The sequence below is a fragment of the Panthera onca genome, chromosome A2 (genome assembly GCF_046562875.1).
Source record: "Panthera onca isolate mPanOnc1 chromosome A2, mPanOnc1 haplotype 2, whole genome shotgun sequence".
Lineage (NCBI taxonomy): Eukaryota > Metazoa > Chordata > Mammalia > Carnivora > Felidae > Panthera > Panthera onca.
In genome coordinates this window covers 13,382,038-13,406,609 of record NC_138340.1, presented here as the reverse complement: position 1 = coordinate 13,406,609, position 24,572 = coordinate 13,382,038, and the positions used below count along the sequence as shown (strand labels likewise).

General features: G+C 58.5%; 2 protein-coding genes and 1 long non-coding RNA gene across 5 annotated transcripts in view; all 3 read left to right on the top strand.

Annotated features, from left to right (window-relative positions):
• LOC145713446 (uncharacterized) overlaps positions 1-24,572 on the top strand; it is a 222,069-nt gene that overhangs the window by 129,118 nt on the left and 68,379 nt on the right. The window lies entirely within an intron of this gene.
• Positions 1,388-18,346, top strand: JAK3 (Janus kinase 3). Of its 3 annotated transcripts, none has more exons than XM_081792163.1 (24): positions 1,397-1,725; positions 3,911-4,103; positions 4,553-4,676; positions 5,413-5,524; positions 5,714-5,859; positions 6,213-6,507; positions 7,081-7,203; positions 7,306-7,463; positions 7,914-8,025; positions 8,278-8,464; positions 9,214-9,341; positions 9,516-9,647; positions 10,361-10,445; positions 10,863-10,990; positions 11,643-11,775; positions 11,851-12,002; positions 12,122-12,272; positions 12,838-12,977; positions 13,054-13,243; positions 13,516-13,640; positions 13,906-14,078; positions 14,682-14,799; positions 15,127-15,237; positions 16,139-18,346. In XM_081792163.1, exons 2-24 carry the CDS (start codon positions 3,920-3,922, stop codon positions 16,250-16,252), a joined length of 3,321 nt encoding a protein of 1,106 aa, XP_081648289.1. In that variant the 5' UTR covers positions 1,397-1,725; positions 3,911-3,919; the 3' UTR covers positions 16,253-18,346. The 3 variants fall into 3 exon arrangements, 2 of the variants coding, with proteins under 2 accessions (XP_081648289.1, XP_081648279.1); XM_081792153.1 differs by having other exon boundaries at positions 1,398-1,725; positions 3,907-4,103; XR_014136513.1 differs by lacking the exons at positions 14,682-14,799; positions 15,127-15,237; positions 16,139-18,346 and having other exon boundaries at positions 1,388-1,725; positions 3,907-4,103; positions 13,496-13,640; positions 13,906-14,018.
• INSL3 (insulin like 3) lies at positions 20,603-22,239 on the top strand. Its single transcript, XM_081792149.1, has 2 exons — positions 20,603-20,813; positions 21,668-22,239. The coding sequence occupies exons 1-2, from the start codon at positions 20,621-20,623 to the stop codon at positions 21,868-21,870; spliced, it is 396 nt and encodes a 131-aa protein (XP_081648275.1). The 5' UTR covers positions 20,603-20,620; the 3' UTR covers positions 21,871-22,239.

The following is a 24,572-nucleotide window of genomic DNA, read 5'->3' as shown; positions in this document are numbered from 1 at the left end:
TGTGACCCGGCCTCTGCCTGGGCTGTTCCCTCTGCAGGAACTCCCCACACTTCCAGATCACTCTTTGGCCAATCCCACTTGCCCTTGGATTTCAGTATCAAAGTCATTTCTTCCAGGAAGCCCTGCAGACTCAGGGTGTCTCCTACCAGCCCAGCCCCAAAGGCAACTGAAACAATTATTGTGTAACAGTTTAATATCATGTCCCCCCCCCCCCCCCCGCCAATGGTCGGCTCCACCAGGCAGAGACTGGGTCCGTTCTGTCCCCCGATGTGTCCCCCGTGCCCTACACACAGGAGGCGCCTGGTAAGTGTCCGTGGGTGATTGAACTAAAGTCAACAAAATACATACATACCAAAGCCGTTTTTTGTGCCAGGATACGTGATGGAATTATAGAAAGAGTCCTCTAAAGTCTATCCCCAAAACTCTATTTTCTGGGGTCTCCCCAAGGATGCTGCCCTAGCCTCCTGCCTCCTCCACTCATGAGAGCTTCCAGGGTGTTAAAAAAATTAAAAAAAAAAAAAGATAAGTCAGATCTGACCCCTGGTCACCATTGTGGCTCCCCCTCTGTTCTTACCTCTTCCTGCCATTCCTGCCTCCTCTCTGGTCCTCGGACTGCTCACCTCATTCCACCTCAGGGCCTTTGCACTTACAGTGCCCCCACCAGGAGTGCCCTTTCTCTGTCCTGCTTCACACCACAGATCAATTAATCGTGGCCTCTGCGCAAAAGGCACCTCCCTGCCCCCAGCTCCACCCTGTGCCTGTCTCATCACCCTGGTTTTCTTTTTTCTTTCTTTTATTCTTTTTTAAGTTTATTTATTTACTTTGAGAGAGAGAGAGACAGAGAGAGCAGAGCCAGGGAGGGGCAGAGAGAGAGGGAGAGAGAATTCTAAGCAGGCTTCACACGGTCAACACAGAGCCCAACATGGGGGCCTGAACTCACAAACCGAGAGTTCACGACTTGAGCTGAGACCTTGGTTTCCAACTGAGACCTTGGTTTCCAATGGAGGAACTTAGGAACTTAACCGGAACCGGAACCACGGAGCCACTCAGGCACCCCACCCTGGTTTTCTTTGTTATCTGTAATTAGTAATTGTCTTCTTGACCGACCAGAGGGTGAGGTGAGCCTGAAGGCAGGCCTGGTCTGCCTGGTTAGAGCTGTTTCTAGGGTTGTGCACAGAGCAAACAGCGTTGTGCAGAAAGTGTGGTGCACGGAAGGGACCCATTATTCCTCCTAGGGTCTCATGGGGGAAAGTACCCTGAAGAAGAACTTGACATTTATCTGGGGCAGCTTCCCTGTTTCCTTCCTGGGTGCAGAATTAGTCCTGTTGCATACCCCACCCCGTTGTGCTACGGATGGGTAAACTGAGGCCCAAGGAGCTGGGGCATTTCCAGGGCCCCACGGTGAGTGAGTCCGGAGCCAGCTGAGAGCCTCTCTGTGACCGGGGCCCTTCTCTGTCCTGTCGCTCCTTCCTTTAGGTCTAGGGTCTCCTGCAGCCTGTCTGAGGAGGGCCACCGGGCTGTGGAGGCTTCTGGAACTGTCTGCCCCTCCCTGGCCAAGCCCTCTTGCCTCCCTGTCCCCATCCCCCACATGGTCATGACTTTCAGTAAGTGACAGCAGCTCAGGAAGCCGAGGGGCCCACACAGGAAGGAGCCCGGTGGGACTTTCCTCCTGCTGCCTCTCGGCTCTGCCCTCCGGTCCTTGGCCCAGGGTCCCCCCGCTGCCAGGTAAGAGCTGGCGGAGCCACATGGCTCTGGGGTGGGGGCTGGGGGGAGTGTGTGAATGGCTGTGGCTGGGGACAAAGGAAAGGCCTCTGAGGAAAGCTGCCAGACAGACAGCTGGGAGGGCTGGCTCTGTGGCTTGTGACAAACGCTCTCCTCTCTGGGCCTCAGCTTTGTTCGGCATAACATGAGACCCCAAATTCCAAGCTTTCTGGACCTGAATGTATCACTGTGCCTTGAGCCTAGAGTTCATTGTCGCTGGAGGGACAGTTCCCAGCCTCCACCCTCCCAGGCCCCAGGCCAGAGCATTGGGTAACCAACCCACTGTGGGGACTATGGGACTTTTGGAGTTAAAACAAGGGCATTTTTCCGGGTCTCAAGCACCCCTTCTGGCTTTTTCTTTTTTTACCTTCAATATTTAAAATGTGGCTGTATCTTTAAGATTTATTTTAAACAAAAGATACACTGCCTGATTCTGTTTACATGAAAGACCACGAAGACCACAATTAAGTCGTTTTTAGGAAGTGATCAAAAAAGAAAGGGGGTGGGGGCTGCCTGGGTGGCTCAGTCGGTTGAGCTTCCGACCTAGGCTCAGGTCATGATCTCACCGGTTCGTGGGTTCGGGTCCCGCCTCGGGCGCTGCGCTGACAGCTCAGGGCCTGGGGCCTGCTTCGGATTCTGTCTCCCTTGCTCTCTGCCCCTCCCCCACTCGCACTTTGTCTCGCTCAAATAAATAAATAAATAAATAAACAAACGTTTCAAGGAAAAAAAAAAAAGAAATAGGATGTGATCCCCTCTGGGGAGAGTGACCGGGGCTCCAGGGCTCCTGGGCCTGGGAAAGTCCTGATTCCAGGTCTGGAAGCTAGTGACACTGGGGTGTCCCTACGGGAAAGATCTCTTTCCCCTCATGCCCTCCTTCCCCCACAGGAACCGCTAAACCGCCCTGCCACAGGACCTTCCTGTCTGGTTTAGCCGACTTTTGTTAACTGCTCCCTCGGCTTGTTGCCAAGGATTGTGCCAGTTAGTGAGAATCAAAAATGTTGATACTTTGGGGCTCAGCTCAGCACACCAAGGCAGGCGGGGAGTCAGCCCATTTCATAGCTAAGAAAGTAGAGTCCTAGCAATGGGAGCCCTGGCAGGGTCACAAAGCTTGGATATGGTGGGGGTGGGATTTGAACCCAGAGCTTAGGGTCTTCACCTATTCTAGCTCTAGGCTTATATGCTGGGTGTGTTAAAAGCTCATTAATGCTGCCCCCCCCCCCACCCAGTATTATTCTGGTACATAGTTTTGTGTTGTTGTTGTTTTTACCCAATATTCTCTTTGTGTCTCCTTTATTCGAGTCAATAATGTAAATGGATCTTGTCCATCTACTCCCCTTTTCTCGCAGGACCCAAAGCCCAGCCGTTCCCTCTGCCTAACCAGGGGTCCTGAGCTTTGGGAATAAGGGATGAGGGGCAGTTTCCTCCCGGGCCCATTCCGGGGAGGAATAGTGGGAGTGATAAAGGGGAGAGAGATGGGGGTGGACAGACAAGACGGAGGTCCCTGTCGACTGAGTCAACATCAGTCTGGATCTGATGCATGCCATCAGGCATTGCATCATAGGCAAACACTTCCAGCCCCAGCCCCAGAAGTGCTTGAGTCTCCTAGATCCATAGGAAGTGATGGTCCGTCACTGTCGCCTTAAATCCCCATAGACACAAGCCAGTATCCATCAGTTTCCCCGGTCAGCAAATCTGTGCATCTGTGATTGATTGCTCATGCCTGCCAGGGGCAGGGATTCTGCCCTAAGGTATATGTGGAGAGTATAGATTGATTGGAGATGTCTGCCCTGGCCACTGACAAGAATTCACACCGATTAAGTGTGTTAACTATACTAAAAAAAAAAAAGAAAAGAAAAAAGAAAAAAGAAAAAAAAAAGAATTCATAGAGTGTAGAGTATCTTCCAGCCCCCAGCATAGCCCTTGCCTGGGGATCTCTGACTCCTCACCCTCCTTGCACACTCAGCTCCCCACCTCTCTTTCTCCATCTCTGTCTTTCTCTTTCTGTCTCTCTGTTCCTCTCTCCCTCTTTCACCAGCTTCAACCCTACCTCACCCAGTAGCATCTCCGTCTCCCCCACACCCCAAGAAGCTTTGTAGTCTTTTTCCCTCTGGCCAGACCTGAGTGGCTGCCTCTCTCTGTGTCCAGACAGGCTACACCCATGGCGCCTCCAAGTGAGGAGACACCCCTGATCCCTCAGCGTTCCTGCAGCCTCTCATCTTCAGAGGCTGGTGCCCTGCACGTGCTGCTGCCCCCTCGGGGCCCCGGACCCCCACAACGCCTGTCCTTCTCCTTTGGGGACCATTCAGCTGAAGAGCTATGTGTTTGGGCTGCTAAGGCCAGTGGTGAGTCGGTCCTTAGATGGCTGGGCCAAAGAGCAGGGTGGGGCTGTGTCGGGCCCAGACCGGGAGCTGGAATAGCTACCAAGTGGAGTCAGCATTGGAGCTGGGGCTTTGAGGGATGAGGAAGGGTCTGGAAATGGAAGAAGGTGCACAGGGAAAGGCTGTGCAAAGACCCAGAGGCACATGAGTGGAAACAGTTGGTCATCCCTTGAGGTAAAATGTACAGCGGGAGGAGGCTCTCTGGGGAGAGGGGCGGGCAGTAGGTTGTGTGTGGATTCTCTCCTAAGGGTGATAGGGAGCTCTGGAGTGTGTGTGGGCAGGGGTGGGACACAGTGTCAGAGCTGAAGGTGGGAAAGAGCCCTGTAGGGGTGCACGGGGTTAGGTAACCATGCCAGCCCTACAGGGGATAGAGGGGGAAGCTTAGGAGGGTGCTGATGGGGGCATCCCCTCAGGCATCCTGCCTGTGTACCACTCCCTCTTTGCTCTGGCCACGGAGGACCTGTCCTACTGGTACCCCCCGAGCCACATCTTCTCCGTGGAGGATGCAAGCACCCAAGTCCTGCTCTACAGGCTCCGGTAGGAAACACATCACCCCGACCCCCGCAGGGGTGGGTTAAATTACCAGGAGGGGGTGACTTTGGTCGAGGGCACGGGGAGTTGCTTTTGTTTTTGTTTTCTTTTTTATGTTTATTTATTTATTTTGAGAGAGAGAGAGATTGGATCAGCAGGGAAGGGGCCGAGAGAGGGAGAGAGAGAGAATCTCAAGCATGCTCTGTGCTGTCAGATCATGACCTGAGTCGAAATCAGAGCCACCCAGGTGCCCCAAGGGCATGAAGAGTTGAAAACAACAGTGATCAGAGGTACCTGGGTGGCTCAGTCTGTTAAGGGTCCGACTTCAGCTCAGGTCATGATCTCATGACTCACGGGTTCCAGCCCTTCGTCGGGCTCTGTGCTAACAATTCAGAGCCTGGAACCCGCTTCGGATTCTGTGTCTCCTTCTTTCGCTGCCCCCTCCCCCGCTCATGCTCTGACTCTCTTTCAAAAATAAGTAAACGTGAAAGAACTTTCAAAACTCAAATCAAGCGACAGCGATCCTACAACCTTCTCATCTCCCTGCGCCGGGAGGGTGGGTGCCCCAGGGAGGATGTGATCACTGCTCATCTCGCAGATGAGGACATCAGGCCAGAGAGTGTAGGTTCCTCGTCCAAGGGCACGTAGCAAGTCAGTGGCACCACCTGGGCTCTGTGAGGTCTTGGCACCGTCCTCCAGCCCTCTATGCTCCTACTCCAGGCTTCTTCCCCTTCCCCAACAGCTTTTACTTCCCCAACTGGTTTGGGTTGGAGAAATGCCACCGCTTCGGGCTGCGGAAGGACTTGGCCAGTGCCGTCCTTGACCTGCCAGTCCTGGAGCATCTCTTCGCCCAGGTAGGGGTCCGCATGGGGCTCAGCCCGGAGTGGGGGGGGTAGGGGGGATCCACAGGGCAACATCAAGGGTCCCGGTTGGGTGGCTTTGGCTGACCCTCTCTGAAGCAGCCCCGGGGTGGGAGTCGGCCCAAGGGTGGGGGTCTGTAGGGCAACATCAGGGCTCACAGTCGGGCTGTGACCGGCCCCCAGCACCGAAATGACCTGGTGAGCGGCCGCCTCGCCGTGGGCCTCAGTCTCAAGGAGCAGGGTGAATGTCTCAGCCTGGCAGTGCTGGACCTGGCTCGGATGGCCCGTGAGCAGGCTCAGCAGCCTGAGGAGCTGCTGAAGACCGTCAGGTGAGGGCTTCCAGGCTGTGATACCCAGCCTCTACCTGGGAGTCAGAAAACGTGGTTCCACCAGGGCATTGCCGAGCCCGGGCTCCCGAGGCCTCCCGAGGCCTCCCACCTACAAGTCTGCAAGTGTGTTCATGTGACTCAGGACCCCACCAACCCAGCCCCAGCCCCAGCCTACAGCCCTCCCCACCCTGACGTCCTCCCCCCACCCCCACCCCCCCCCCCCGTGTGTGCCTCGTGCCCTCCAACTGAGGCCACACGCCAGCCCCTCAACTAAAATTGGGTTTGTGCGTGTCCCTGTCCATACCTGTGGAGATCCCTCCCCCCGGTGACGACCTGCTACCCCCCACTCGTAGCTACAAGGCCTGCCTGCCCCCCGATCTGCGCGACCTGATCCAGGGCCTGAGCTTCGTGACGCGGAAGCGTATCCGGAGGACTGTGCGCCGGGCCCTGGGCCGCGTGACCGCCTGCCAGGCTGACAGGCACTCGCTCATGGCCAAGTACATCATGGACCTGGAGAGGCTGGACCCGGCCAGGGCCGCCGAGACCTTCCTCGTGAGCCTCCCCGGGGCTGCCGGTGGCCAGGATGCTCCGGGGCTGCTCCGAGTGGCTGGTGACAGCGGCATCCACTGGAGTCCGGGAGGACACGAGGTGTGGGAGGCCGCAGGGCGGCACCGACGGCAGGGGAGGAGCCTAGGAAGGAGGGGCGGGAGAGTGGGCGGGGTGAAGGCGTGGAAGGACTGGGAGCTCCGAGAGGGGCCCGTGGCGAGGGGTGGGGCTGAGTGAGTGGGCGGGAATAAAAAAATGGGCGGGGCTTAGGGGAAGGGGACTGGTTGGGTGGGCAGAGATAGGGGCGGGGCTAATTGGAGGGAGGGGGAGGGGTCAGGACTGCGAGGGGGCGGGGCTCCCGGTGTTCCAAGAGAGACTGGGAGTTGGAGTGTGGAGCTGAGAGGGGGCGCGGCTCAGGGAGGGGACCCACCGACAGAGGGAGGTGAGGTTTAGCAGAGGTGGGGTGGGAGACTTTGGGGACGGGGGGGTTGAAAGGGGTGTGATTGATAAAAGGGGCCTGGGCTTGACAGGCGCCAGGTGGGAAGGGGCTGCGGCTGGGGGAGGCTGAGAGGGTCGGGGCTTATGGTGTGGGTTTGTGGGGTCCAGGCTTCCAAGAAGGATCGGGGGCTCCGAGGGGACAGGACCCCCAGCTTCAGCCCTCCCCCTCGTTCCCAGGCCCTCCAGCCCTTCTGCGACTTTCCAGAAATTGTGGACATCAGCATCAAGCAGGCGCCTCGTGTTGGCCCCGCCGGGGAGCACCGCCTGGTCACCGTCACCAGGACGGACAACCAGATCCTGGTGGGTGCTGGACCCTCTCCCCTCCCGCCTTACCCCGACCGCGAGGACGCGGGACCGTCGCGTCCGGGCCTCGGGGGGGGGCGCTGACGCGGATCCTCACAGGAGGCCGAGTTCCCGGGGCTGCCCGCGGCCCTGTCCTTCGTGGCGCTCGTGGACGGCTACTTCCGGCTGACTTCCGACTCCAGGCACTTCTTCTGCAAGGAGGTTGCGCCGCCGCGGCTGCTGGAGGAGGTGGCCGAGCAGTGCCACGGTCCCATCACGTAAGGGGCCGCCCCGCATGCCCGCCCTCCGCAGCTAGAACTCGGTTCGAGTCTCGGCCACTCCCCTTCTCGGTGCCTCGGTGCCCTTCCCTCCCGGGAGCCTTGGACAAGGCTGGAACAGCGCCCGGGGCATGGTTGGCGCTCAGGGAGGTTGGGGTCCCCCTTCTGCTGTCCGGGGCAGCGGCGTCCCTCTCTCTGATTCCTCAGGGCCCCAGCGCCCATTCCTGGGGATGCATGGCACCAGGCTCCACCTGCAGCCTCCCCTTTAATCCCCTAGTAGAAGCCCCAACTGTTGGCACATTTTATAAATAGGAAGGAGACAGGGGATGTTAGCTGGTGAGGGTCCCAGGGCTTCCGAGGGACCAGGGTTAGAACCGAAGTCTGGCTTTGGTTTCTCTGCCTCCATCTCTATGTCTCCCGCCGTCTTTTCCTCCCACCTTTTCTCCACAGCCTGGATTTTGCCATCAACAAGCTCAAGACCCGGGGCTCCCTTCCCGGCTCCTATGTTCTCCGCCGCAGCCCCCAGGATTTCGACAGCTTCCTCCTCACTGTCTGCGTCCAGGTCGGTCTGCCACCGGGAGCCAGGTGGGCAGGGAGGGCTTCCTGAAGGAAACGACATTTAAGCTGAGACCCAAAAGTAGAGTCAGTATTTGCTCCTCGAAGAAGAGGGGGGAGGGGGTGGAGGCATTCCCAGAAGGGAACAGCATATGCAAAGGCTTGGGGATTGGAAATGAGCCTGCGGTGCTCAAGGGAGAGGGGGTGAGGGGGAGGAAGGTGCTGCCCGCTTCCACTGAGGGACCACTCCTCCTCGCAGACCCCCCTGGGTCCTGATTACAAGGGCTGCCTCATCCGGTGTGACCCCACGGGAACCTTCTCCCTGGCTGGCCTCGGCCGGCCCCACAGCAGTCTTCGAGAGCTCTTGGCAGCCTGCTGGGATGCTGGGCTGCACGTGGATGGGGTTGCGCTGAACCTCACCTCCTGCTGCGCCCCCAGACCCAAAGGTGAGCCCGCCCCCTCCCCTGGGCCGCACAGTCGATCGGGGGGCCCTGCCTCGTGTGTGGCAAGCGGCAGAGATTGCCCGTCAACATGGGTTAGGGAAGAAAAGGTGACTTCTCGGCCTGTGGAATGGATGTTCCCTTCAGGCACCACTAGGTCCAGACGCGGCGGGATCTGAGAGATGTCACTGGAACGGAGTCTCTCTCCGTCCATCTCTTCCTCTTCCTCTGGGTGACTTTCACTCTCAGACAAACCCCTTGGCGGGGACAACTGGAGGTGTGGGTTCTTCGGAGTCTCTCAGAATCTCTAGCAGGACTGAGACTAGGTGGCTCACAGGGTCACCCCCCCCCCCCGTCCCCCACATTGGGGCTTCCTGGAGTCTCCTTTCATTTTTTTCTTAAAGGTTTTTAAAATTTATTTTTGAGAGAGAGAGAGAGAGAGAGAGAGAGAGAGAGGCAGAGGGGTGGAGGGGCAGAGGATCCAAAGCAGGCTCCACGCTGATAGCAGTGAGCCAGATGGGAGGCTCGAACTCACGAACCGAGTGAGATCGTGACCTGAGCTGAAGTCAGACGCTTAACCAACCGAGCCACCCAGGTGGCCCCCGGAGCCTCCTTTCAAAGAAATCATGTACTCGAGTCCGGACCTCAGGGTTGGCTTCTGGGGGAGACCCCAGACTAAGACAGGGCGTGAACCAACCTTAGGGGGTCTTTCACCTCTGGCCTTTGGTTGTTCTCCCACTACCTCCGCCCCGTAGAAAAGTCCAACCTGATCGTGGTGCGGAGAGGTTGCAGCGCTCCCACATCATCCCTTGTTTGGCCCCAATCCCAGTGCCAGCTGAGTCAGATGACGTTTCACAAGATCCCTGCTGACAGCCTGGAGTGGGTAAGTGGCCCCCGGAAGCGGAGTGGGGGGAGCCTCATTTGGGGTCCACATCCCATCCCGTCTACACCCTCTGCTGTGTGGCCTCAAGCATGTGACATGACCTCCTTGTGCCTCTGTTTCATTATCTGTAAAATGAGGCCAGAGTCCCACCAGGAACCCCCCTTATTCTTCCAGCATGAGAACCTGGGTCATGGGTCCTTCACCAAGATTTACCGAGGTTGTCGCCATGAGGCTGTGGACGGGGAAGCCTGGGAGACAGAGGTGCTACTCAAAGTGATGGATGCCAAGCACAGAAACTGCATGGAGGTGAGGGTGATGGGGACCATGAGTGTGGGGTCAGGACTGGCTGGAGAGAGCGTTGTAGATGCAGAGAAATTTAAACACACACAGGTCTTAAAACGACAGAAATGTAGCCACGGCATCTCCAAACCATGAAATACAGAAGGGGGTCAGGGGATTTAGACGCAAACAGAAAGAGTACACCAAACAGAAGAAACGGCCAGTGCAAAGGTCCTGAGGCAGGGTCGTGCCCGGCATCTTTAAGGAACAGTGAGGAGGGGGCACCTGGCTGGCTCAGTTGGAAGAACATGTGACTCTCGATCTTGGGGTCATGAGTTTGAGCCCCACGTGGGGTGGAGAGATGACTTCAATAAATACAACCGGGAAAAAAAAGAAAAAAAGGAACCGTGAAGAGGCCAGTGGATAGAGAAGAGGGGAGTGAGGTAGATGGAAGTATCAGCAGGGACTGGGCCACCCAGGGAAGGCTTGAGCCTGCTTTGAACCCCAGATGTCCCACTTATGTGTGAGAGACCCAATGCAGATTGCAGTAGGGACTTCCAGCCCCCGCCAGAAAATCTTGATAGAGTGCTGTGTACCCCAGTGACAGACTCCAAGGTCAAAGGAGGCTTGGGACGAGGTCTCTTCCTGAGGCCGCTTTGCGAGCAGCGAGTATGGGGTCCTCGGTGTGACCCTGGAGCGGGAGGAACCCATGGGCCTTCTCTCCCTTCTCCTCTCCCCAGTCCTTCCTGGAAGCAGCGAGCCTGATGAGCCAAGTGTCGTATCAGCACCTCGTGTTGCTCCACGGCGTGTGCATGGCTGGAGACAGTGAGACACCACCCTCGTCCCCACCCCTGCCCTCGGGGCGCATAGCGGGGAACATGACAGGGGGACACGGGATCATGTGTGTTGGGGGCGGCGCCCTGTGGGTGGTCAGAGGCCGCTAGCCCGCCTTGGAGGTTAGACGGTGATTCTGGGTAAGTTTGAAGCAGAGAAGGCAAGGGTAAGTAGGGACGAGGGGAGAGGAGGCAGGGGCATGTTCCCGGCGGAACGCGCAAAGGGCCGGAAGTGAGCTCTGGAGAGAGCTCACCGCCTTCCAGGCATTTCGGGCATAGTTCTCTCATGGGAAGTAAGGAGGAGGACTGGCGCGTAGAGTAAGGATGGAGGGAACAGTCCGAACTGAGAGCCCGCGGGACCCCTGATGCAGTCCCGCCTCCCAGCCCCGCCCCGCCCTGCTGCCACCAGGTGTCATGGTGCAGGAATTCGTGCGCCTGGGAGCCCTGGATACATATCTGCGCAAGTCTGGCCCCCTGGTACCAGCCAGCTGGAAGCTGCAGGTGATCAAACAGCTGGCCTATGCCCTCAACTATCTGGTGAGTGTTCCTGTGCCCGCTCTACCCTCCATGCATGGGATGGAGGGGGAATTGAGCGCGGGCTCTGTGGTATGCGTAGGAGTTTGGCAAGGAGGCCAGGAGGGGCATTTGAGACCGCGGGAACAGCCTACGTACAGGCTCAGAGGTGTAACGGCAGGAGGAGGGAAGAGCAGCTGGTCATTGGTGGGTCTCCGGGGCGTAGGGAGCAATGGGCCTGGGCAGGAGGCCAGAAGAGGGCCGGAGCCGGGCTTTGAAGGTTGCACGGTAGCTTAAGGGGAGGAAAGAAGGAGGGCATGTCAGGCCAAGGACACAGCCTGGGCCAAGGCCTGCAGATTAGAAGGTGTATTGCATGTCCTGGCGTGAATCAGGCAGTTCAGCTGGCAGGAGACCAGGGTAGGGGTGCGGAAGAATCTCGTAGGGACAGTGAGCCAGCATCTCAAAGGGCCTTGAAAGCTAGGCTGAGAACCTCTGACCTTACCCTGAAGGCAACGGGGAGCCACAGGGTGGGTTTGAGAAGGGGAGGACCTACCAGTAGTCCAGGGAGTGGTCTCGGCAGTAACAGGTGGGCTTCGAAGGATGCGTGGTGGTTCTCCAGCTAGACTATTCATCCATCAAACCCTCCCTGGCATTTCTCTGTGTCCGGCCCCCTTAGGAAGACAAAGGCCTCCCCCATGGCAATGTCTCAGCCCGGAAGGTGCTCTTGGCTCGGGAGGGGGCTGACGGGAACCTGCCCTTCATCAAGTTGAGTGACCCTGGTGTCAGCCCCACTGTGCTGAGCCTGGAGAGTAAGTGTGGAAGGGTGGAGGGAGGGGCCTCGTGGGGCCGGGGAGCAGATCCCTGACCCCAGCCCCGCTCCCCAGTGCTCACTGACAGGATCCCCTGGGTGGCCCCTGAGTGTCTCCAGGAGGCCCGGACCCTTGGCTTGGAAGCTGACAAGTGGGGTTTCGGTGCCACAGTCTGGGAAGTGTTCAGCGGGATCCCGATGCCCATCAGTACCCTGGATCCTGCCAAGGTCAGAGCACCAGTGGTGGCCTCCAAAGCCCCCGTTTGGCAGCTTGGGGAGGATGGGCTGGTCTGGAGGGGCCTCCTGAGGGTGCGCTGGCAATGACCAGCCACTCTACCCACCCTCAGAAGCTCCAGTTTTACGAGGAACGGCAGCACCTTCCTGCCCCCAAGTGGATGGAGCTGGCCACACTGATCCAACAGTGCATGGCCTATGAGCCAGGCCAGAGGCCCTCCTTCCGCGCCATCATCCGTGACCTGAACAGCCTCATCACTTCAGGTGCCCGCTGGGCCGGGCAGGGTGGGCGGGGCTGGCAGGTCATATCGCGCCCAGAGCAGGGAGGAAGGGAGATTTGCCCGCAGAGCCTGCCCTATGTGCTTGGCAAGGTTGGAGTGGTTGGTGACTGTAACAGTCAGCATGAGCCTCAACAGCTGCTGTAACAAACAGACCCCTCCCCGCCTCTGCTCTAGGTTGAATGTGATGGATATTTACTTTTTACTCAATGAGGGTGTCCGGGTCAACAGGCACCTCTCCCTCTGTGTGGCTCCATGTATCCCGTGCCGGATCCTTTGCAGACAAGAGGGAGACTGTGGAGGGTCCCCATGTTGGGTTTTTACCTGTGCCCCGGAGCTATGGGTAGTTGCACAGCTTGCGTGGCACCTAAGGGGGCTGCCTTTGCCCAGCGGGCATCTTTTTCCAGCCCCCACAAAGTACCCTTAGGCTTGCGGTGGCCCTGCCATAATGCACAGAGAGGGTAAGCAGGCGGATCGAAGTCCCACAGCAAGTCAGCTTAGGAGCGGGACCCAGGACTCAATGTGCTGGTCACTTTACCTGTGCCCCGCAGATTATGAGCTCCTCTCAGACCCCACACCTGGTGCCTTGGCGCCCCGTGATGGGCTGTGGAATGGCGCCCAGCTCTACGCCTGCCAGGACCCTACCATTTTTGAGGAGAGGCATCTCAAGTACATCTCACAGCTGGGCAAGGTGAGGTGGGCTGGGCTGGGCTGGGCTGGGCGGGGAAGCACCCCTGCACGTGGACACCAGCCCCGCTGTCCCCCAGGGCAACTTTGGCAGCGTGGAGCTGTGCCGCTATGACCCGCTGGGCGACAACACGGGCGCCCTAGTGGCTGTGAAGCAGCTTCAGCACAGCGGGCCAGACCAGCAGAGGGACTTCCAGCGGGAGATCCAGATCCTCAAAGCCCTCCACAGCGACTTCATTGTCAAGTACCGCGGTGTCAGCTATGGCCCGGGTGAGCCACTTCCCAAACGTGGAAGCTTCCATTTCCACACCCGGAAAATGGGTCATTATGAGGTTTAAGGGAATCAGTGTATATTGTAGAAAGTACTCAAGAGCCATTGGCCATGAAAGGCGTCGTTGTTGGGGTTCCCATTGTATAGAAAGCAATCCCGAGGCTGGGAGGGGCCCCGGGTCATACTCTGACCGGGGAGGAAGAATGGGGGGGGGGGTAGACAGAGTTGGGCCCTGTGGTGACTCCCCCCAGCCTCTCCCCGCTTCACCCAGGCCGCCAGAGCCTGCGGCTGGTGATGGAGTACCTGCCCAGCGGCTGCCTGCGCGACTTCCTGCAGCGACACCGCGCGCGCCTCGACGCCAGCCGCCTGCTCCTCTACGCCTCGCAGATCTGCAAGGTGCGGGGCCGTGCCTGGGGGGGCCTGGGGCCTGAGGTGGCTAGGCCCGGGTGGGGGTGTGCGTGGAGTCGCGGGGAAGGCTGCAGGTGGAAGTTTGGAGCCCATGTCCGGTCGGAGAAGCGGTTGAGTTAGGGCTAGGGTCAGCGCTGGAGCGCAGGATGGGTCCAGGGTAGGGTCAGGCTTGGGGTCTGCGGGATTGGATCCCAGGTCAGGCTTGGGGCCCCTGCGGCTTGTGCTGGGGTCCGCACCTCGTGGTCGCCCGCAGGGCATGGAGTACCTGGGCTCCCGCCGCTGCGTGCACCGCGACCTGGCGGCCCGTAACATCCTGGTGGAGAGCGAGACGCACGTCAAGATCGCCGACTTTGGCCTCGCCAAGCTGCTGCCGCTCGACAAAGACTACTACGTGGTCCGCGAGCCCGGCCAGAGCCCCATCTTCTGGTGGGGATCCCGCCCCGGCCTACCTCTCCTCCCCACTGCTCCGGCCCCCACCTCGCTCCCGCCTTCGGGGGCCGGCCGCGGCCCCGCCCTTGCCGCCGTCCTGGCCCCGCCTCCTAGCGCACCGGCCCGCCCCCTCGGCATCGGCCCCGCCCCCCTGGAGCCTGGGCCCCGTCCTGACCCCGCCCAGGCCTCCCGCTTCTCCCTCTCCCCTGACCCCTCCGGGGCTTTCACAGTCCTGGCCCCGCCCCTCCCACCGTTTTGGCTCCTCCCCCCCCAGACCACGGCCTTCCTATCAGCATACCCTCCCTTCCGCACAACCTGGTCCCACCCCGCTCCGCCCCTCGGTCCTGGCCCCTCTCCCTGGAGCCACGGCTCTCCGCCCTGAGCCCGCCCAGACCCCCCTTTGGGTTGCTGAGTGAATACCCCATCCCACAGGCGGGGAAGACTGACCCCGGAGCCGGGAATGACCTCCTACATTGCAGGGGGGGGCGGGGAATGACCCCACCTACAACTGACCAGCTCCCCTAGCCCAAGGCTGTCCCCTCTCCCGTCCTCTGCCTCACTCTCGCATCCCAAGACCTCCTTGCCGCCCCCCCCCTCCAGGTATGCCCCAGAGTCCCTCTCTGACAACATCTTCTCGCGCCAGTCGGACGTCTGGAGCTTCGGGGTCGTCCTGTACGAGCTTTTCACCTATGGCAGCAAGAATTGCAGCCCCTCAGCCGTGAGTCAGCGCCCCTGGATCCCCAGTAACCCTCCTCTCCCTCATCCCTTCCTGGCCCGTCCCTGCCCCGTTTGTGCCCTATTTGCTCAGTCGCTGGTCCCAGCGTTATATAGGCCGTCTATACTGGGGAGGACATCTCCGCTATGGCTGACCCCCACTACCACTGGCAGCCCCCTCTCCCTCCATCACAGATGACCGTTCCTTCTCCCTTACAGAGGCCCTCTCTCTCCACCGCGGGTGATTCTCTCCCTGCCTTCACTATGGCTGCCCCTTGGCCCCAGTCTCGGGCGGCTCCTCCCCCACCACGGGTGCTCCCTTTGGCCCTAGGAGTTCCTCCGTATGATGGGATGTGAGCGAGACGTCCCCGCCCTCTGCCGCCTCCTGGAGCTGCTGGCTGAGGGCCAGAGGCTGCCCGCGCCTCCCGCCTGCCCCGGTGAGGTGAGCGCTGGAGGGCCTGCCTCAGTTTCCCACTCTAGATTTTCCCGCACCAGCCAGCTGGCCCCTTTGGACTTCCCCACCCATGGCTGCCTTTTGATTGAGAGCGTACCCTGGGGCGTGAAGCTGAAGGGGATTCTGGCTGTTCTGTGGCTATATGCCAAGTCACAAATACTCTCAGATCCTCAGTTTACCTATCTCCAAAACGGGAGTAACAATGCCTTACGGGGTGGGGGAAGGTCAAGCAAGTCAACACCTCGCCAGTACTCAGTTTAGAGTCCATAAACGTCAATGACTCTTACAGTTGATCATCACAACTTTTGCGGAAGTGTATGATGTGAGGTTGGTCATCCGTAAATTGATCTGCCCAGGCCCCAAATGTTTACTGAGTGCTGACTGTGTGCTGGGCTTTGTGCTGGGGTGCTGGGGACCCAGCAGAGGACAGAACAGATGCTACCCTGTCCTCTTGGTAACCAGCAGAGGCTAACAAGAACATTCTGGTCGTTATCAGTGTCCGGAAAGAGAGGAACAGGGGGACATGAGGGTGGGTGATAGGTCCGGGAGGGCCTCTTAGAGGGGGCGATCCTGAAAGAGGAGGAGGAGGAGCCCACCCCTGGGGAAAGCCGGGAGAGGGCATTCTTGGTGGAGGACACAGCAGGCACAAAGGCCCTGAGGTGGGAATGAGTTTGGTGCATTTAAATAACGAGATAGGGGCAGATGCGGCTGCAGGAAACAAGAGACCGGGTGATGGAGGGAGACAGGGGAGGGGATGAGATTTTGTTCGAAGTTCTGTAGGGAGACATGGGAGGCTTTGGAGCAGAGGAGGGATGGAGGTGAATTTACATTTTAAAACGGTGAATAGGAGTTGCACGTATGATCCTGTTGTCTCCTCCCACCCCCTCAGGTTCATGAGCTCATGAAGCTGTGCTGGGCCCCGAGCCCTCAAGACCGGCCAACATTCAGTGCCCTGGGCCCCCAGCTGGATACACTGTGGAGTGGAAGCCGGGGGGTAGCATAGAGCGTGAGACTCACGCCTGCCCTGCTTGTCCGCAGGGAGAGCCCCACGCACTTCCTTTGTCTCTCTCCTGCACGCTGCACGCACACCTCTGGGTTCTGGTCTTTGTGGATTGGCCGTGTGACCTTCGGCAGGAAGTTGCCACTCTCTGGGCTTCCCGCTTCACAGAGATCCCCACGGGGCAATGACATTGGCTTTGGGAGGGGTACCCACCCCTGTTGGGGGGCAACAACCGCCTGGTGGCCTCAGCAACTTGAAAAGGTTCAAGATGAATCCCTCGGTTGGGGGCGTGGCCGGCTGTGCCTTGCGAAGGGAATTGAGGAACCAGACTGAAGCCCCTCCCATCTTCCTACCCTCTTGGATTTGGTCCTGGGCTTCCTGGCGCAGCGAGGACGTGGCATAGCTTTAAATATATGATCCCAGGCTTCTGTCCCCCCTCCCTCTTGTGCTGGAGCGAGCCACAGACAAGAGCAGCTGCCCTGGTTGGAAATTTGCTTTTGGGGGCCAGGAGAAGCTGGGATCACAGTACACCCTAAATGTACCAGAGCGTCTCAGGTTTCATGTTGGCCCACTTGCACACCGGGGTCCTTTCTGTCCTGACCGGAGGGTCACACAGTTGATGACCCTGGAGACTTGCAGCAGCTAAGGGAAGGAAAGGTATTCTCGGCAGAGGGAACAACATGGTGAGAGTGAGGAGGCTCAGAGGACAGAGGTTAAGAGCCCACGGTTCTGCCACTCACTTGCTGTGTGATGGCAGGCGAGTTGCCTCCCCTTTCTGGGTCTCCTGTATAATGGGCAGATTAATGGTGCTGGCCTCCTGCTGTACAGTTTCCAGAGCCTTGTGAGAAAGCATCTTGGTCAGGCTAAGTAACCCCCGCCCCCACCCCCACTTCTCCCCTGCCTGCAGTCTTTTCTGCCACTTTTGCCCCCTGGAAAACGTATTTATCTCTCAAAACCCCAGCTATCCCCTCCCTGCAGCCTTCCCTGGCATGCCCCCACCACTTCTCACCGGCCGATCACTCTCCCTCTGATCCTAGGGCTGGGGTGTCTGTCCAGATCTGGGTCCTCTCACCCAGAGGCTCCCTGGGGGCTGGGCTGTGGGGGGGCGGGGGGCACAAAGGGGATTCTGGGAATGTTTGTTGAATGAATAAAGTTCAGCGAGAAGAATGGTTTAGTTACTGGACTTGGGGTGATGGGCGTTATGGGAGGCTGTAAGCTGGGGAGGAATGTGGTTAGGGCTGGGGGATGGAAAGCTCCAGCTGCTGGCCTTGGCTCTGTCCCGAGAAGCTGATTACGGCCTCCTGGTGGGTGGAGAGAACAGTTTGCTCTGGGTGGGGGGGGGGTCAGAGGGCAAGGTTGGGCTGGGAGGGCTAGGCTATGAGGAGAGGGTCTAACATCAGTGGGGGCCAAGCAAGTCTCCGTCGGGACTGCTGGGAGATATGAAGAGGCACAGAGAGAAGTAGAGAGGGAGAGACAGACTCAGAAAGGGCAGGAGAGACACAGTGTCTCTCTTCTGTCTCTCTCTCTCTGTCTCACCTGCTGTCTTAGCCCCGGGAAAGCCATCTGCTTGGGTGCAAGGTGGAAGGGGGCTGCTTTGGGCTCAAGCAAGATACGGTTCTCAGCCCGGGCCCTCTTTTGTCTTTGCTTCTTTGCCTTCCTTGGTAAAACGAGGTCCTAAGTCCTCCTGGGCACCAGGCTGCCACCAGGCAGATGCCGAGCAAACACAGCCAGCTTCATTCTGGGCCCACCAGTCCCTGCCCAGCCCAAAGGGAGAGACAGAGCCGGCCAACAGCCCCAGCCCCAGGCCCAGCCTCCTGTGACCATGGGCGAGTGTGGCGGTCCCCTCTTTGAGCCTCGGTGTCCTTATTTATACAGTAATAAGGGGGCGCCTGGGTGGCTCAGCTAGTTAAGCGTCCGACTTTGGCTCAGGTAATGATCTCAAAGTTCATGCGTTCGAGCCCCGTGTTGGGCTCTGGGCTGACAGCTCGGAGCCTGGAGCCTGCTTCAGATTCTGTGTCTCCGTCTCTCTCTGCCCCTGCCCCACTCACGCTCTGTCTCTCTCTCTCAAAAATAAACATTAAAAAACATTTTTTTTTTTTTAAATAAATAAGGGGCGCCTGGGTGGCTTGGCCGGTTAAGCGTCCGACTTCGGCTCAGGTCATGATCTCACGGTCCGTGAGTTCAAGCCCCGCGTCGGGCTCTCTGCTGACAGCTCAGAGCCTGGAGCCTGTTTCAGATTCTGTGTCTCCCTCTCTCTCTGCCCCTCCCCTGTTCATGCTCTGTCTCTCTCTGTCTCAAAAATAAATAAACGTTAAAAATAATTTTTTTTTAAATAAATAAAATGGTGGTGATGATGGTCGTGTTTAAAAAGACTGCCCCCCCATTGGTCCTCCTGGGGGAGCTACGCCCACGGCCCTGGCCCAGGGGGAGGGCCCCTCACTGTCTCATGCAGATCTCAGCTGATCGGTAACCAGTGTGGAGGTTACAACCAATCTTGTGGTTCTTCCTAGGATTGCGAGATGCCCTTCGGCAACACCCATGGTACACGGCCTCAGGCCACACAGGGAGGTCACCTGTAGGAACAGTGCAAACTCAGGCTTGGGGCTCTGCTATCATTGGGGTCCAGAGTGGGGGCCTAGGGTTTCCCCGGCTCACTCTTTCTGGGTGAATTTAAGACAGAGAGCGGGAGTTTAATGTTTGGAGCACAGGGCTTGCTTCCCCCCACATGGTGGCCTGAGTCCCTGTGCGTGGCCGTGTACGTGTCCTGGTACAGACTCCTTCCTCCGGCCGTCTCGGGCCCCAGCTCGGCGCGTCCAGGCTGCTGTGGCACAATACCAGGCGGCTTCCCCGACAGACGCTTCCTTCCCGCAGCTCCGGAGGCTGAAAGGTTGAGACCAGGGTGCGTCAGGGTGCCAGGGGTCTGCCGAGGGCGGGCCCTCTGGCTTCCAGATGGCTGCCTTCTGGCTGTGTCCCCGCGTGGACAGGGAGGGGGAGTGGGGGCACATCCTCTCACGGCCCCTCCTTCGGCAGCACCAACCCCGGGATGGGACCCCACCCCCCTGGCCTCCGCGACCTAACGCTCTCCCGAAGCGCCCCCCCTCCCCAGACACCATCATGAAGGAGAGTGGGGCTCACGCATAGGAAATGAGGGGGTGTTTTGCACTAGTTAGGGCTCAGCTGATCGATGACTAGTGTCGTGGTTGGACTGGCCTTTGTGGTTCTGCTTACAAGACGCCCTTCCGCCGGACACCCATCAGGAAACTGAAAAAAAATAAAGGTTTCTCACTTACCAGACCTGGAGATCACCCAGCGCCCCCAGGGCCACATAGAGGGGCGAGGGGGGGACTGAGACAGAGCTGCTTGTTCACTGGCCGGGCCTCTGCTCTTATTGGGTCCAGGATGGGAGCCCAGGGTTTCCAGGGCTCATTGTTTCTTGGTAAACTTAAAACATAGGAGTAGTGGGGGGCGCGGGGGCGGGGGTGGGGTGGCGCCTGGGTGGGTCAGTCGGTTAAGTGACTCTTGATTTCGGCCCAGGTCGTGATCTTGCAGTCTGTGAGTTCGAGCCCCGCATCGGGCTCTGTGCTAACAGCTCAGAGCCCGGAGCCTGCTTCGGATTCTGTGTCTCCCTCTCTCTCTGCCCCTCCCTGGCTTGCGCTCTCTGTCTCTCAAAAATAAATAAACGTTTAAAAAAGAAATTAAAAAACAAAACAAAACATACGAGTGGGAATTTAAAGCCCCAGGAGGGGAAGAAACGGGGTGGGGGAAGGCAGCCTGGTTCTTTCTCTAGTCGTGTGGCTGGCAAATCGGTTTATTCCAGATAGCCATCATTTTTTTTTTTTTAAGTTTATTTTTGAGAGAGAGAGGGAGAGAGTGAGCACGTGCACAAGGTGGGGAGGGGCAGAGAGAGAGAGGGAGACACAGAATCCAAAGCAGGCTCCAGGCTCTGAGCCGTCAGCACAGAGCCTCACGCAGGGCTCGAACCCACCAATAGTGAGATCATAACCTGAGCTGAAGTCACTTAACCGACTGAGCCACCCAGGCGTCCCCAGATAGCCACCTTTGAAGATGGGCCATCGAAAGTTTAAGTCAGGTACTATACCAAAGCCTGGCTCAGGCGGTGGAGCACGTGACTCTTGATCTCTGGGTCTTGAGTTCGAGCCCCACTTGGGGCACAGAGATTACTGGGGTGGGGGGGGGAGTGGAGGAGGGACACAACTGCTGGGGCTTACACTACACTTGCACTCACCCCACCCTTGACCTTCTCCCTGAGCCATGCCGCGGAACGTTCTGTCCCCCAACCAAGGTCCCCCAGCTGGGGCTGGCTGGCCGCCTATAAGAAGGGATCCCCGATGGGGCCGGACTCCTGCCGCCATGGACCCCCGCCGCCCACTCACCTGGGCACTGGTGCTGCTGGGCACCGGTCTGGCGCTCGCGCTGGGCCCCGCGCCGGCTCCGGAAGCCCCAGAGAAGCTGTGCGGCCACCACTTGGTGCGCGCGCTGGTGCGGGTGTGCGGGGGCCCGCGCTGGTCCTCCGAAGACGGGCGGCGAGCGGCTGGCGGAGACCGTGAGTGGAGCCGCGCGACGATTGCGCTCCGGGGTTTCTAGCTGGGGCAGGTGCACGCGGGCGCTGGCGTCGGGGCGGGGGGCAGGCGGGTGGTTTGCAACGCGCGTCCCGGCGCGTCCACTTGCCCACGGCGCCGCCGGTGTGTGCAAATTCGCGAAGAATGCATCCCCTGCCGGGCAGGAATCAGTGCGAGGCGAGCGAGGCGGAGTCTTACAAGCGCACGGTCAGAGCCTGCCTTATTTACAATCGCAGCGTTCTGATCTTCGCGATTTGGGGCGTTACTTGAGGTTTTTAAAAAACAGTGCATTAAAAGAGGATTAATCTTCATTGTTGAGCGTTTGGGCTCCCGCTTGAATTGCGCACTGAGGCCAGCGCTCGCCCTTCTCATCCTCCTGCGGGCCCTGGTGCGGAGGGTGGAAAACAGATTTGGGTGCCCATGTGCGTCACACGTGTGTGTCCTGATGTGTGCGTCTTTGCGACCCAGATGCGGGCGGGCACCCGTAGGGGGAGACTGGGGAGGGGTACGAGGGTGTGTGCCTGCACACAGGTGCACACGTATACGTCACATGTCACCTCTGCTGTCTCCGGCTTTGTGAAGCGTCTGCGCGTCTGTGTGGTACGTGGCTCGTGGAAACGTGCACAACCGGGGACCCGTGAGCGCGGCTCGAGAGCGCGCACACCTGGATGGGGGATTATGTCCGTGCTCGGTATACAGCAGGCACTTAACAGTCGCTCCCTATTTGTGCACATCCTGGGTGTCTGGTGGGTCACAGCACAAGGTGAGCGTGCAGCTGTCTGCACGTACTGGGGAGGGGTCCTCTAGGGTCCCCTGTCCACTTCTGCTCCGTCCCCAGGTGAGCTGCTGCAGTGGCTGGAAGGACGACATCTCCACGGGCTGGCGGCCGACGGGGACCCCACGCCGGTTCTCGAGCCACAGCCCCTGCCCCAGGCCTCTCGCGGTCACCGCCCCCGCCGGGCAGCCGCCGCCAACCCTGCACATTTCTGCTGCCTCAGTGGCTGCACCCGGCAGCACCTGTTGACTCTGTGTCCTCACTGAACCCGCCTGGGTGTGGCCTCAGAGGATCCAGAGACCCCCCCCCCCCCAGGGGTCGGGTCTGGCGGGCTCCTGGAGCACCATGAAGCCCCATCTGGGAGGACTGGGCGGATCACCTCCCAGCACTCACCGCCTCCCCTGGGCCACCTTCCTCTGTGGGGCCAACTGCAAAAAAAAAAAAAAAAAAAAAAATCTCACCTCAACCCTGGCCTGGAGGGTCCTTGGTTTCACGGGGATGCCAGACTCTGAGGGCCAAATGTTCTCACCTCTGAGGAGCCCCAGGCGCCGCCTGCCCCATATCCGTGACACCGACCCTGACCCTCGTTGATGTCTCCCTAATAGTAAATAAATGAAGCTCCTGCAGAATCCGAAGCAGCCTTTTGCATTTTTCTCAAGGAAAAAAGGGACAAGCCTGGGTCAGCCCTTGCGTGGGTGGGTCCTACCTTGGCAGCCGGGGACCCACGGGGACGTGCGATCCAGTTGTCGCATGTGTCTTTACTTCCCTACATCTGCCATAACAAATTAGCAGAAACCGGGAGTCTTAAAATAGTAGAAATTTCTTCCTTCATAGTTCTAGGAGCCAGAGACAGAAGTCAAGGTGTGGCCGGGTGGTTTCTGTTCGAAAGGCTCTGAGGAAGAACCCGGTTCATGTCTCTCTCCTGGTTTTTGGTGGCTACTGGCAATCCCTGACCTTCCCTGGCTTCTAGATGCATGACTCCAAGCTCTGTCTCTCTCTCTTTTTCATTTTTTAATGTTTACTTAGTTTTGAGAGAGAGGGAGAGAACGAGCGGAGGAGGGGCAGAGAGAGAAAAGGAGACACAGAATCCGAAGCAGGCTCCGGGCTCTGAGCCATCAGTACAGAGCCCGGTGCGAGGCTGGAACCCATGAACCTTGAGACCATGACCTGAGCCGAAGTGGGACACTTAATGGAGTCACCCAGGTGCCCCTGTCTTTTTAAAAAACGATGTTTATTTTTATTTGAGAGAGGGAGAGAGAGAGAGAGAAGGGGAGGGGCAGAGAGAAAGGGAGAGAGAATCCCAAGCAGGCTCTGCACTGCCAGCCCAGAGCCCGATGTGGGGCTTGAACTCATGAACTCATGAAATCACGACCTGAGCTGAGATCAAGAGTCGGACGGTTAACTGACTGAGCCCCCCGGGAGCCCCTCTGTTTCTGTCTTCACGTGGCCTTCTTTTCCATGTCTGTGTTCATTTCTCTTACAAAAACACCTTCATTGGATTGATCCTTACCTTAATTATATCTGCAAAGACCCTATTTCCAAAAAAGGCCATATTCTAAGGTTCCGGGGGGCTGTATCCTGCTCAATCCGGGGCAGCAGGGGAGCAGGACTCTCTCCCGGGGGCAATGGGGAGCCACAGGTGTGTGAGCAAGGGCAGAATGAGGTCTGACTTACATGTTAGAAGTCCCTGCAGCCCCTGTGTCATCCGAGCCTGCCTTCCCTTGCCTGGATGGTACCGTCACCCCCCTTCCCAGCAGTCCCCATGGCAGCCATAGGGCTTCTTAAAACTTAAAAAACAATCATGTCCTTCCATTGCTCAAAGGTACCATCGCTCTCAAAACAACACCCTCTCTCCTCACCCCAGCCCGCGAGTCCCCATGTGGCCAGCCCCTGTGACTTCACGTCCCTCCTTACTCTGTATCGTCCTTACTCACCTACCTCTAGCCACGGCCTTTTCGCTGCAACTTGAACATTTCCGGATTGTCCCACCGCAGGGCCTTTGCACATGCTGTGCCCTCTGCCTAGAACACCCTTCTCCCGGTTCCTCCCAGGGCCATGTCCTCCTTCCGCAGGTCCCAGCTCCAGTCTCCTGATCTCTCAGCTAATACTCTTTCCCATCCCTGTGTGTCCACCTGCTTGACTTCTCCAAGTTCCTACCACTTCCGGTAACTTCCTATTTGTTCACAGGTTTGTTTTCTCACCACAGGGTGGGTATCTGCCAACACAGCACCGGCAGCAGGAATATAGGGCAAGGTGTGCAGCATACAGGAGGCGCACAAATCCTTAAAGAAGGGAGAGCAGGAAGTGGGACAGAGGACAGCGGAGCCCCGATCCTAGTGGGAGGGGCGTCTGGGGAGGGGAGGGGCGTCTGGGGAGGAGAGGGGCTGGGTGGTGTTTGGAAAGAGCCTTGCCGGAAGCAGGAGGCCCGCAGCCAGAAGCAGTCTCACCCCTGTGCCTCCCCCCCTTCCCCTCCCCCCCCCCCAGTGTGCTGTCCAGCTGGCGGTGAGTCCCAGTCTGGGTGGGGTCACATGAGCTGAGGGTGATAGGGAACCATCAAGGGTACGTGAGCAGGGGCAGGATGACGTCAGACCTGTTGACAGGAGCTCCTGTTCATCCAAGTCATTTTTGCTGGTGTGTTTTCTACTGCAAACGTGACTTGTACAGATCGTAGACTGGTCTCAGTTAAAACTTGCAAACCGCTTTAAAAATAAAACCGGGGCGCCTGGGTGGCTCAGTCAGTTAAGTGTCTGACTTCAGCTCAGGTCATGATCTCTTGGTCCATGAGTTCAAGCCCCACGTCGGGCTCTGGGCTGACAGCTCAGAGCCTGGAGCCTGCTTCAGACTCTGTGTCTCCCTCTCTCTCTGACCCTCCCCCCATTCATGCTCTGTCTCTGTCTCAAAAATAAATAAACATTTAAAAATCAAAATTAAAACAAAACAAAACAAAAAAAACACAACAAAACCCCCA

Coding starts and splice junctions, on each gene's coding strand:
- JAK3 (XM_081792163.1), top strand. CDS start 3,920: ATGGCGCCTCCAAGTGAGGAGACACCCCTGATCCCTCAGCGTTCCTGC. Junction 6,508..7,080: donor GGAGTCCGGGAGGACACGAG/GTGTGGGAGGCC, acceptor CCTCGTTCCCAG/GCCCTCCAGCCCTTCTGCGA. Junction 15,238..16,138: donor CTCCCGCCTGCCCCGGTGAG/GTGAGCGCTGGA, acceptor CCACCCCCTCAG/GTTCATGAGCTCATGAAGCT.
- INSL3 (XM_081792149.1), top strand. CDS start 20,621: ATGGACCCCCGCCGCCCACTCACCTGGGCACTGGTGCTGCTGGGCACC. Junction 20,814..21,667: donor GCGAGCGGCTGGCGGAGACC/GTGAGTGGAGCC, acceptor CTCCGTCCCCAG/GTGAGCTGCTGCAGTGGCTG.